This window comes from Pecten maximus, chromosome 5 (genome assembly GCF_902652985.1).
Source record: "Pecten maximus chromosome 5, xPecMax1.1, whole genome shotgun sequence".
NCBI classification, from domain to species: Eukaryota; Metazoa; Mollusca; class Bivalvia; order Pectinida; family Pectinidae; genus Pecten; species Pecten maximus.
The window spans coordinates 30235197-30249147 of record NC_047019.1 but is presented as its reverse complement, the minus strand read 5'-3'; the positions used below and the strand labels follow the sequence as shown (position 1 = coordinate 30249147).

Sequence of the window (13951 nt, the reverse complement as noted above, 5' to 3'; positions counted from 1 at the left end):
ACAAGAACTTTGATTTAGAGTCTAAAAAGCAGACGTAAACAGTTGAGCTTTAATCTCATTTTTGAAATTGGTTTGAGTTTGTGCCTTCCTTGCAGCAGGCGTTAAGCTATTCCACAAAGTGGATGTTACCTTTCCGAAGCATCGGTTATCATATGTCACAGTGCGATAGTTCGGAACGCATAATAAGGATCGTAGTAATCGTGACGGCTGGTAGAGAATGACAAGTTCCTGTAAATACTGAGGAGCTGTTCCCTTTATTGCCTAGCATGTTTACATCAGTTTTTTGTGACCTGAATTGCACAGGTAGTCAATACAATAAATAAAGTACTGATGCGTTGTGCTCTGTCCAGTACTGGTAACCAGGCGTGCTGCATTGTTCTGGGTCATCTACAGACAGTGAATTAGTACGTTAGGTACAACAAAGAGCAATACATAACCATAGTCTAGCCGAAATATAACAAGCTAATGTACCAATGTCTTACGTGCATGTATGGTGATGAACTACCGGAATAATAGTAACTTACAATAGTGTTTACCTGTTTCTCTATTTTCAGAAGTAGAGCTGGCGCTACACTTTACCCTCTCTACACAAATGATTATTACGTTCTAACATTAAGCTTTGGCCTATATCAATGTTCGGGCAAACATCCATTGCATGATGTTTAAGCGTATTCAAGTTGCAAATTCTACTGATCATCTTAATACTCAATTGGGTGTCAGTTTGTGTTTCTCGGGAAGCTGAGAGACGGGCCGGTCTAAGATGATGTGGTTGTGTCCTTGGACAGGAAACTATTAAGTATACCTTGATTGCTGTGGATGGCAGTCGATGGGCCTTTCGTATGATTCTAGTTAGGTAGCCACCAATTACTACAAAGAACTCTGCCTAAAAATGACACTGGTTGTTCTCTGGTCGATAAGCTCAGTAAACAAATAAACAATCCTATTTTCAGATATCTTAAAAAACAAACTATATTGTTTCAAATCCACTCTATAAAGATGACAAATAGAACTTTTCTATTTAACTCTACTACCTATGGTTTTATCACACTGGTTGTCTGTTACGGCTTTTGTCACATAAAGGACATGGCCATCCTTATTCCATGTGTGTTTGTACTAAAGATAGTGTAGTAGACTTGTTTGGTTCTATATGATAGCTAAAGGCAGTGATATATGTATTTTCAATTGGCTTCCTATGGTAATATAAAATCTTAATATTTGTAATAGACATGGTATAAATATGTTTTTATTTGATATTCTTTTCATTGACCAAGTGAAAGTTCGTCCAAATTTGTTTGTTGTTTACTTTTGAGAGCCATATCGAAATTTGAGGTAGACATGGATATGTGAAAATGTACAATCATGTTTTAAAGACCCTCCATGTTTCCGTAACATATGAATTATTACAAAAATATGTTGAATGATAATGGGTGCAGAGAATCTCAAATGCGGTGCTCCATTATATATATGTAAATTAGCCGCAGAAAATATGTCATACACGCATGCGCAAACTGGTTTGTTTTGAAGAATGGCGGATTGGTGATAAAAGTCATGCATCAGAAGTCAAAGTCGGTCAGACGTACTGGTTGCTTCCGCGAAAGCAAAGAAAAGGAGTGGACAAAATCACAACATCATCTACGACTTTTAGAGTCTACATGAGTCTGTCAGTCAAAATTAAGAGATAGGTAAAACGTGAGAAGCCACCATATAGCTATAAAAAACATACATAAGAGAAGCTTTGAAGGATTTCACTAGTTTAAGACCTATTTTTCCACGACATTGCTTTATTTGTACATGAACACCTGAAAAAAGAACCGGAAATGAGGACTAATGAGCCGGAAATGAGCGCTAATGAAGTAGACCTGCAAATCCTTTTCGTGTGTCAGTCCATCGTTTATGTATATTCCTAAAGTATAACTGTGATAATGAAGTATGAACAAGATATTTGTTTATCTAAAGGATACGATGTAGTATGGGATCTAGGTCTCTGTACATAAGGATATTGCTCAGTCGAAGTGCTAGTCAAACATATACCCCTACTTAGAGTTCAACCGTCAACGGTCTCCGTCAACGCAACGCAGAAAGAAAGAATTATGTGTCAATTACTACCGACAGGTTTCATTGATACTGGTAGAGAACGAATATTGTTATTTTCTAGCGGGCAAAATTAACTAGGGGGAAATTATTGAATTCTGATATAAAATATCAGCCATAGGCAGTTTGATTACAAATTATTAATCCCAATTATCCACGATGTCGTTTATCATTTCACCAAGTACAGCCGTAAACCCGGCACCGAAACGGAGAGATATTACAGGATGGCTGCTCTGGCATATCGTCATAGTGTCAGAAATAGTAATGCACTTCTGTTTTATCTTACAATGCATCTTCGACTTTGCTATGGAAAGTTAGAATAAGACAGTAAAAAAGACAATGGTTGAGTTATTGACTACCTGTATTTACAAACATATCAATCTGTTACCTGTTACCGGCGATGGCGTTCGTTAATCGCCGTTTTCTCTATAGCAACGTATCCTGTTATTTAATAACCATCGTATCAGGTCTGTTAGCCCGGCGACAATCACAGACTCCCGCTAGTGTTTCTTGATTGCTGTCCATTATGTAGAGTTATCTAATGCACCAGGTCTATATCAGTCGTAGTCGTTAGGACACAGCTTAATATTTCAATCGCTGGGCATTAATTGGTGCGGTGTTAATGGGACCGGTGACGTTTTGTACTATCACAACAACACTGATTAGCAGACATCTGGAATACTCATCTATACTTAATGTCGACTTAGAAATGCTTGATTCTGTCTTGTGCTCCTGTTTATTAGGTATTGTCTTGTAGCGGTAAAGGTTCTGACAGAGCCTCCAGTGATATATAATATCTAATGGGTTTAAAGACAACATCCATAAATGTCGCCTACAATCTGGTTTGGACCTGCTACCCCGGGTGGTGCGAGTTAACGGCGTGTAAACAGTGAGGCATGCACTCATCTACATACGGCGACACACTATAGCCGCCTCACCAACATGTTCCAGTCTTTTGTGGCCTTTACAAACTGTGAAATGGGTATGGAATCATTGTATATATATTCTCTATGATTAGGGAATATTGGATGTGAAACATTCTCTAATCAACAAGTTATATATTTTTGAAGCTTAACTCTTCAACAATTGGAAGATTCGGATGGAGTTGGAACTTAATTTTATTCGTTGTTTCTGAATTACTGCCTTGATGGCTGACAGTGATAATACGGCTTTGTATTAATCACAGAAAGTGATATTAACTGTGAATTATGTGAAAAAGTATTGAAACGTTTCGACGGAGTAGTTAACTTCTTATCAGGAAAAAAACAGTGATAAAATATCAAAGCTTACAAATATGACAGATGTGGTCACTTCCCCTGCTCTGAAAAGTGCGTCGAGAAGCGCTAAGGCTATCAAATTAGCCGGGATATTCAGGTAAGGTTGTGTTAACAGGTGCTTGTTCCTACTAAATCAGTTGTTGACATTCTTTTGATGTGTTCGCTGTATACCTAAATACATTCGATTAGTTTTATATTTTGTTTTAATATATAAATGACCTATAAATGACCAAATCGAAATTTATATTGCAACAAAGTGTACGCTACATTATTTACTAATCTTATTTGATGAATGAGTTGTAATTATATGGTAGAATGTATCAATGTTATTGTGATCATATCTATATTCACCATGTAGAAGTTGTACTCGGCAAGAGTGTGACTTTATTTATTGTAATGTTTTGGCTTTGTATTGCCTATCACTACAGTGGAAAAGGCACCGATATTTTTTATATAACATTTCCATACCTGATCTGACAGCAAACACCAATATTTGTTGACCTGAGAATCATGGCTAGTGACAGTATCGGGTGTTGATCCTTCCACGGGTCATATCGTTGAGCTCTCTAATTTAATCGGGCAGACCCCATCCATTGTCTTCACTAAATGCTCCGTGAACGTTGACGAAGCGTGTCGGCTCGTACAAAGGTGGCTTTGCTATATCAGGTTATATCTTGGTCAGGTACAATAGGTTTATATCAGTAATGACGGGTATGTGATATATAACTATTTTATACAAGCTATCTTTATTAATGTAAATCAAAGGCAAGCATTCTTGTGACAATAATTAACGGAATGTTGGAGCGCTGAACCAGAGTATTATATCATACGCACCTGTTTCAAAAATAATACAGAGCAGATTATTGGCTTGCTAGTTACACACTACGGTGTTTTCAAAACGCATTACATATTCTTCTACATCAATACATATCTTAACAGCAACATAATGACTACAACAAAATAGTAAGGGATATATAAGGGATCAGTAGTAAGATATCTCAAATTCACTTGGGTGGTAGGCAGGTAGATGGTTCAGGCTGATCGTTCTAGCTCACCAGAATAAATCCAAAATAACATTTTAAAGGGTTTTGGACACATAGGATATTTTTCCATTTTCTGTTAGCCCGACCCCATAAATGTTGGCTGACACAGGTTTCCACCTCGCCTTACAAAGCTGTTTATCTATTCTAGGCCAGTAGGGGGATATTGCTGCTGGCTGAAAAAAATTAATGAGCTAGGTGGTCACGTGGTCCGACGCGTCATCTTGTTCACCTCACCAATATCACTTGGCTAGTATCTGCCTCGTTATATGCATTTATAGAGGGAAACTTCAAAGAGCCCCATATTATTTTGTAAACATTGAAAGCAATGACAGTGAATGTCCTGATTTTATCATCTTACATGTTTAGATTTTCTTTCCACACCTCATGTCTGTAATTGTATAATCGAAATAGTAGACCAACGGACAATATCATAACCATGGTAATTTACTATTATCCCATGTCATTTTTTTTTTTTTAAATCAAACAATGGCATATACACTATAGGTCTACTCAGAGATGTAAATATCACATATGCGATATATACATATCTGGTCTACTATACAGTGAGGTGACAAAAGATCTCACTTGTGCAGTCTTTTACGGTGATTAATTTTCCTGGCCTTGTTAACCATTTTATTTTTGGCATTATTTGATAAGATTTCATACACATTTAAGAACATGTTTTACCCTTTCCTGACGTAATATTAACATACAAATATCCATTTCTTAATTATGCAAGATATAGATTTGATAAAAATGCAGTAGTTTGAAATACTGTTGTCTCATCCTGATGTAATTTAATTAGATTGTACCTAATCACAGAGCTGATTTTTTTTTTTTTTTATCTAAGACGATATATGGGTTTTTTGTACATCGAACTTTGAGGATTTCCTTTGTACATATTAAATCAAGAATTTTTAAATTAAAACCTCCAGATATTTTTTTACTCGAAGCATGTTATGATGCCATGTTGGAAACTAAAGATCCTTGGATTCTTTATTTAAATCGGGAACTTTGAACTGTCAGTCTTGGGTATATGTTTGAAGAAATCGGTTACTGTTCTGATCAATTTTACAGTAATGTATTCAAACAACGTCCTTTTTTGACCATTTCCTTAAAGAATGTTTTGTGAAGGTTATGAAGGAAATGTATTTGGTGTGGTGAAAATATTACACAGACATTCGTGTTACTTTGATTAAAACATATCATTTTAAATACCCTAGTATGTTTAAACGTATCCAGTTATTCAAAGTAGAAAATACAAAAAAAAACTTAACAATTTAGGAAAATATTTATCACTAAGCAAATAAACTAAAAGAAAGATTTTTTTATAAGATTTTAATTAGAATATATTCATTTTTAATGATTATATCTCTGTTTCCCTGTAACAAATCTGACAAAGTAGCTTATTGAATTATAAATCATGTAAGAGTGGATGCCTTTATCCATTAATTTTATATACTATTTTATCCAATAAGTTGTAAAAGTTATGGAATAAAGTTGAATTGAATACAGTTGTTTAATGAATAACAGGATCATCACTGGAGTACAGCTAACCAATTCACTGTTGTAACCCAATATATTAATGTAAATTATTCCCACATTACATAACCGTTGTGGTAGATATTGTGTAAATAGTGATTTAATGTGACACACATTTGGGTGTTTATAACGTTAGTTATACTATCAGCTTAGCTGTCGTCTCGGCAGCAGTGAACCTGTGACGTAGGAGGCTGACCGACCTCGTTATCAGAATGAATTTTTGCATATAGGTCAGTTGTCCAGATGGGCCCATGTTGTGCCCTGTATCAGTATGGGGGTAATTTGACCTGCTTTTCAGAAAACCAACCTATAGACAACTTTAACGTTTTTGTGTCTAAAATCCTTTAAAGGAAAGACTTGTATGATATCTGTCTGTATATGATAATATAATACTGTTGCCATGGTAATGTGGTATACACATATGTACATATATATCTATAAATGATTCCCACTACGGATCATTGCCATGGCAAGCTTGTTAGACTTGTAAATAAACAGAAAACATCTAACACCACCTATGAATTGAAATTGGCCGGTTTTATCAAACGACGTAATGTACATAATTATACAACTCTCCATAAAAATACTAATATAACATGTTCGTGTGAACATTGTTTTTAGAAACCTCAATATGTTTAAGATACATAACGTAGGATGTGTAATACCCGAGGGTGAGAATGTTCCCACTGGAGACTCCCTGACAGGTATATGTTTCTCTGTTTCAGGATTAGCGGGTCATGTGATATTCTCTCCGTTCTGACTTTAGATACCTATTTCGACTTGTATTTGCTTTAGTGGTGGTTCTCAGTTTTCACAAATCTACAGATGTAATACCGACCAATCGACATACAAAGCTATATAAAGTGATTGAGGTCCTTTCATCTACCTATTGTTTGACCTTGTATTGTCCGACAGGTGATAGTATCGGCCACTCGAGAAGTCGTAAATTCAGTGATAATGATGAGGTATATTACTTCTGGCACATACGTGTTTTCTGTGGCCATAAAGTGAAGCACCCCCATATACTCCTATAGAATCGGTTATATTAGAACAAGTCATTTAGACTGTATATATGTCCTCAGTTCATTAGATTAGTCCATGTGTTAGGATACATGATGTATTAATATCTTCATATATCCATATGATGTGATCATATTCCATATTAAGCTTACGTACCGTCAGTTCTTACTGCCTACCATAATTGCAATAGTAAAAAATGTTTCTTTGTTAAATGCATGCAGTTCAAATTGCAGGCATTTTACCAGAAACTGATATTGTAAATGTTATGTAAAATTCTTATCAATTGATTTATATTGCCTACAACAGTAAGTTAACTTTAGTATAAATAGCTCGTATACTAGATTCCAATCAAATACTATGGACATCATGTTTAATTCATGTCGTATAAATTCCGTTAATTTAGGTGAAAGACGTAACAGAAAATAATGGAAAATTTAAATTGCCCTATTGTGATGGATACTTCGCACACAGATTACCAGCCATGACAATGGCCCCAACCAGATACTGTATTTAATATTGGAGGACTAACAAAAGGTCTCTGGTATACAGCCAGGTATCGACATTAATCATGAAATAACACTCCTCCAGAAAATGTCTTTGAAGACATCTTTCATTTCACAAAAAGTTCATCAAGTATATGAAGTCTTGTTGAAGCAAGATATGTTCTTCCCCTCAAACTAATCTGCATTTTAATCAGTTTAAATGAAATCGGAACAATTATCATCCCTATGACCTTATCGCCAAAACGGGGTATATATCGGGTTGTCTCCATGAACGTATTGTTCGTAGACTAAAAATAAGGCTGTCAAACATATACAGATATCTTTATGTCTGTGTCATCAGACGGAATACGATAAATATCCTCTTGTATGACGATAACTGACCGGTATACCATAATGTATGTTAATTTGGTTGTTTTCTGCCTCCAACCCTTTACACTTACGACGGTTTATGCTAAATGAATTAATAACGCATCAATTTAACTCGTTTAGAGACCTAAAAGTGTCGACAAACGTATTGTTCCGGTATCACGAACGTTTGCTGAATCTGTGTAACATTTCCTAATTCATATTTAAAGGAATACCTGAAAGAATGCCCAAATTGCTACAACATGCCTGATCGTAGACTGGCGGACATTAGGTATTACAATACGATCCTGTTATAGAACACGTCTATATAGGAATCAAGTAACCGTAGATAAAGAAGTAAAGGCATGTTAACTGTAGTCAAAGTGCCGCTGACATTTATGTCGTGTAGATGCAATTCTCGATACTCCAGGTTAGGTACATAAAATGGACTGCTTTTTCATTTATTTATTTTTTTCTAATCACGACCATACACTGTGAACCGAACTATTTATACATTGTTCATGATGTTGTAATAAAGAACTGTTACTTCAGTAATCGTGTCGGCATAAAGGCAAGCTTTTTAATCGTATAGATTTTGATTCGTCATTCAAGTAACAATGTAATCATATCATCTACCCAAGCTATCGATATCACAATGGTAATTGTTAAGCGACAGGTGTGTTTGTGGACACTTTTACATATAGTATTGCTATAAACAATTTTTGTTAATTATTATCAACATTCAGGGCATGTGTATTGACTCGGGTGTATGTATATTTTATATTTTGTTTGATCTCCAATTCCATGAGATGAGAAGATTTAGAATGTCATGTTTGGAGCGATAAAACCCTAACATTTCCATCTGTGATATGTGTGTTATTGATGGCTATGATAAATGCGTTCCCTTTCTTGTTGTTAAGACATAATGGCTCAATTTTCTCTAATGAGATTTCATAACGGTAAAAACAAAATTACTTTTCGGTGTAATGTAATGTTAGTTTATCCTACGGGAGACCCTGTATCGATATGGTTCCAATCAGTACCCTGTCACGGTTTGGGTGGAACGTGACCACGTGGTACTTTTGTCACGTGCCTTCCTGTTGTGTATCGGTGTGATGTATACACTTTTGATATGATAATGACTGTTAATGTTTTAATGTAGCATGCATGATTGATGCTAGTGGCAAGGCGATAATCATGTTAACTGTCCCTAGTGGCAGTATATGTCCCATTAAGACCACTTCCATCGGTCAAAATTGTTTCCCGCTTTTGATAACAAATCTAAAACGTTTTTGCACCATTAGATTGAATTTATGTGCTAATTCCAACAGAAGAACTACGCACAGGTCTCGTTTTCTTCAGGACGCAAAAATGAAATGAACTTTTCCGAATTATGAATGCCATGGTTTTTGCTTAGTGTGCGCTATAAATGTAAACACGTGGGATATTCCCTTAGAGGATCGGTTGTGTACAATATTTTTGAATCTGTATTTGTATATATTTAGTGGCGATATTAACAACATAAACACAAATGACATGATAATACTTGTCCAATCAATTAACGAGAGCTCATCCTTCAGGGCGGTTTAAGTGTTAAGGCTTGTGAATGGCCATACATTGTCATCATTTCTTGGAGCAATTGTGCCATGATGTTTCAAGATTCAAGGTTCACGATTCATTTAAATTATTTCTTATCCAACTTAATGGTATAGAGATACTACATTAAAATAATATAATATACATATATTTGAGTGTTCATAACAGTATATACTGTATTGTAGTTTTTAATTTAACAAATTGACCGTCAGAAGTCGTACTTGTTACAACTAATGTAATACAATACAATAAAAACCTCTATGTGCCCCCAGACATCGTCACCTCCCTTGTCCATAGTGGAATAACCTCTCTGTGTCCCCCAGCCATCTTACCTCCCTTGTCCATAGTGGTATAACCTCTCTGTGTCCCCCAGACATCGTCACCTCCCTTGTCCATAGTGGTATAACCTCTATGTCCCCCAGCCATCGTCACCTCCCTTGTCCATAGTGGAATAACCTCTATGTGCCCCCAGCCATCGTCACCTCCCTTATCCATAGTGGTATAACCTCTATGTGCCCCCAGCCATCTAACCTCCCTTGTCCATAGTGGAATAACCTCTCTGTGACCCCAGCCATCTAACCTCCCTTGTCCATAGTGGAATAACCTCCCTGTGTCCCCCAGACATCGTCACCTCCCTTGTCCATAGTGGTAAAACCTCTATGTGCCCCATGACATAATCACCGCCATTTCCCATAGTGGTATAACCTCTCTGTGCCCCCCAGACATCGTCACCTCCCTTGTCCATAGTGGTATAACCTCTCTGTGTCCCTCAGACATCGTCACCTCCCTTGTCCATAGTGGTATAACCTCTCTGTGCCCCCCAGACATCGTCACCTCCCTTGTCCATAGTGGTATAACCTCTCTGTGTCCCCAGACATAGTCACCTCCCTTGTCCATAGTGGTATAACCTCTATGTGCCCCATGACATAGTCACCGCCATTTCCCATAGTGGTTTAACTTCTATGTGATTCCCAGAAATATTCACCTTCATTGTCTATAGTGGTATAACATCTTTGCCCCTCTCAAGACATAGTCACCCCCTCCCTTGTCTAAAGTGGTAAAACTTTTATTTGCACCCCTCCCCCCCGACATAGTCACCCCTTGTCTATAGTGGTATAACCATAACCTTTATTTACCCCCCCCCCCCCCCGACATAGTCACCCCTTTGTCTATAGTGGTATAACCTTAATTTGCCCCCCCCCCCCGATATAGTCGCCCCTTTGTCTATAGTGGTATAACCATTATTTGCCACCCCCTTGTCTATAGTGGTATAACCATTATTTGCCCCCCCCCCCCCCCCCCCCCACGACATAGTCACCCCCCTTGTCTATAGTGGTATAACCTTTATTTGCCCCCCTGTCTATAGTGGTATAACCATTATTTGCCCTTATTTGACCCCCCCCCCTTGTCTATAGTGGTATAACCTTTATTTGACCCCCCCCCCCTTTTCTATAGTGGCATAACCTTTATTTGGCCCCCCCCTTGTCTATAGTGGTATAACCTTTATCACCCCCCCCCCCCCCCCCCCCCCCCAGACATAGTCACCTCCCTTGTCCACAATGTCGCTGATTTATGTTCCACATGCACGTAGCGATTATCCAATTAAAGGTTGCAGACGAGATCGATATTTTAAATGAAATGTTGCTTTGCTTTCCAAGAAGGTTTCTAAACGTTCCATTATATTTTTCTTACATGAAAATAGAAGCTGCTAAGAACTCGTTTGCATATTTGTCCAGACCACATCAAAATAACAAAATCTATTTTATGTTGGCTAGGCCTACTGCAGCTTATTTGTCTTGCGAATAAATTACATTCTTTGCTGAGTTATGGGCTGTTTACATGTTTCAGTGAAGTAACTGAGCCTCAGTTTTACCTATCAACGCTAAGGTACCTGTATGGAATGTCTTTAGTAGACAACCTGTCATTAGCGTGATGGCCATTTTCTTATATTAATGGTACCACAATGACTGGGTGTTGATCAAGCCAAGGGAGATAAATCTTATGGTTTAAATGAAGTACTACTAGATTACTCGCCTTTACCTTTAACAGTCAGTAAACAATGTTTCCTTTTATAGCTAAACGGTAAACAAAATATAGCTCTGTCAACAAACGCCTCACACAACTCTAGTCCCCCAGCCTACCCACTAATTATTTATCAATTATACCGCCCAAATTACTAATAATTATCAATATGGTGACATGTTGATGGCTTAGGAATATGACTTAGTTTTATATCCGAAATATGTTTAGCTTTTATTCCTCCACAAATCCAACAGGTTTATACAAATCAATATCAGAGGAGGAATTGGGTAACATATAAGCTCCTTGGCCAACATCCAGGCTCTGCTGAGTAGGCTCTCAGAATGATTGTAGTGGTTTGATGTAGTCTAATGTAACTAAATGAAAGTAAACTGATTTTTGGTTCATCCACTTGATAAGTGTTTAAATTATTACTAGATTAGACTTTGAAGGAATACAGAAATATTATGTCCATTTATAACAAATCCCAATGTTTAAACATGTAAACAAATCTATAAATGACACTAGTAGGACGGTGATTTCTATATACAGTATACCTGTTATAGGCAAAGTTCACTGTTAGCCCAGGATACATTTATTATTGATTAAACATTTGCCAGATTAACTCGATCTTTCTTGTTTTGATAGATGTTATCATCGTTTAGTTATTGACATTGTATAATACACTGTGTACAACGTTGAGTTACTGTTTTACCCTTTAATGAAGAATGTATGTTTGTCTATACATTAATTATCTTATTTTGTAATAATGTTTTATTTTGTAATAATGTCTTACTTTGTATTCTACCACGTTTGCTCTGCAACGCAAGTTTTGATTGGTTTAAAACCGTGTATTAGTTGCCAGTAATACACTCTGGTGTCAATAATACACGCTCGTGAGTCACGGCTGTTACAATCTTTCCCCTCCAAAATCGTGCATTTGTAAACAAACATGGAGGCGCCAAAACGTTTGAACGTCGGAGACCGTGTATTTTACAACGGAGAAATTTGCCAGATTGTTAATTTCACCCAACCCAGAGCAGACTTTCAACTAGCTTGGGATTGACGTCAGCTTTTGAATATTCATTAGCACATTAGAACTAAACAGTACATGTTAGAATAGAAATAATCAACTTTGACTCGTGTATTGTTGCAGGATATACAACTCGGACTCGGATATTTTGCAATTTTGATTAATAACTCAGGCCTGTGGCCTTCGTTATCAATTTAATTGCAAAATATCCTCGTCCTCGTTGGATATCCTGCAACAATACACGAATCATCGTTAATTATTTCTTAAGTAATGTCTTATTTTGTAATAATGTTTTATTTTGATATGATGTCAAAATATGGAGAAGAAGACATGAAGATATGTATAGACATATTAACAACTCAATCTTATCACAGTTTACAGATCTTACATGTCGACAATAAGTGTATTCAAGCAATATTTAAACAACGGAATATAGGTAATACACGTGCACCGTTTATTGTAATAGTAATTGATATGTGAAATGAACGCACATACTGCTAGGTCACTGTTTATTGGTGGTGATCGACTGTGATGTACGTATACGTACTCAGTTTATATCTTTAGTGAAGCTTTCTCGTGTAATGCACGTACACTATTAAAATGTTACATATTCAATTATATCACGTTATGCACGTACAGTGATTAAAGTCAGTGACATGTCTTGATACCACGTGATGCACGTACATTGTTTGAAATTAATGACGTGTCGTTACAGCACGTGATACATGTGCTTTAATTACGTGTCATTATAGCACGTGATGCACGTACATCAATTAAAGTAATCGACGAGTCCTAATAGCAAGTGACGTGTATACATTAATTAAAGTAGGAGCCATGTTCTTGTAGTATATGCTGCACGTGCGATGTATATAGGCTTCTAATCCAGATCACCACCCATAGCGTTGGTTCTGAACAGGCCAGCAGAATACCTGTCAGCTGTGATGAATGGAATTCCTTCTTTGATTAAATACGGATTAAGTGATCAAGCATAAAGCGTTATATTTCCAATCAATATGTTGTAGCATTAATTCCTTCGGTGGACGTTTCAGAGCTGTAGAGCTAAGACGTTTAATCCAGTAATTCGAGTTACTGTTGAGTATGAATTCTCTATAGCTGTAAACATTGTGGTCAAGGTGTTGTCATACTTTGGGTTCTGCAATTGATTTCGTTTAAATGAAGATACTGGATTATCATTAGAATCTGATGTTCATTGGATTAATTGTGAAAATATGAGTAAAAAGGGCGGGAAAAGCTTGGCACCGATCAATGAGCGAACAATATCTCAAAATTCAAGGTAAGTTGATGTAGTCAGTTTGTTTGAGGGGATTCCATTTCTTCAACTGTAACTTTATCTAATGAACAGTCGGAAATACAGTAAACAAAGCTTAAAGTTTACACCCATATATGATTGGTACTGAAACTAATTCATTGATGTACGTGTTCAACTTAATGTGTTATTTAAGAAGCAGCATAATTAATTAC

At 36.7% G+C, this 13951-nt stretch overlaps 1 protein-coding gene across 6 annotated transcripts in view; it reads left to right on the top strand.

Moving 5' to 3' along the window:
- The window catches only part of LOC117327766 (androglobin-like), a 125451-nt gene that overhangs the window by 27477 nt on the left and 84023 nt on the right, over positions 1-13951 (top strand). Inside the window, exon 1 of one of the 6 annotated variants that reach the window (XM_033884927.1) lies at positions 3371-3465. The exons of 4 other annotated variants lie outside the window; for them this stretch is intronic. In XM_033884927.1, the coding sequence (XP_033740818.1) occupies positions 3386-3465 (80 nt within the window). In that variant the 5' untranslated portion in view covers positions 3371-3385. Of the gene's footprint in view, positions 1-3370; positions 3466-13642; positions 13764-13951 lie in introns of those variants that run through there. One more of the 6 variants, XM_033884930.1, reaches the window with a different exon arrangement.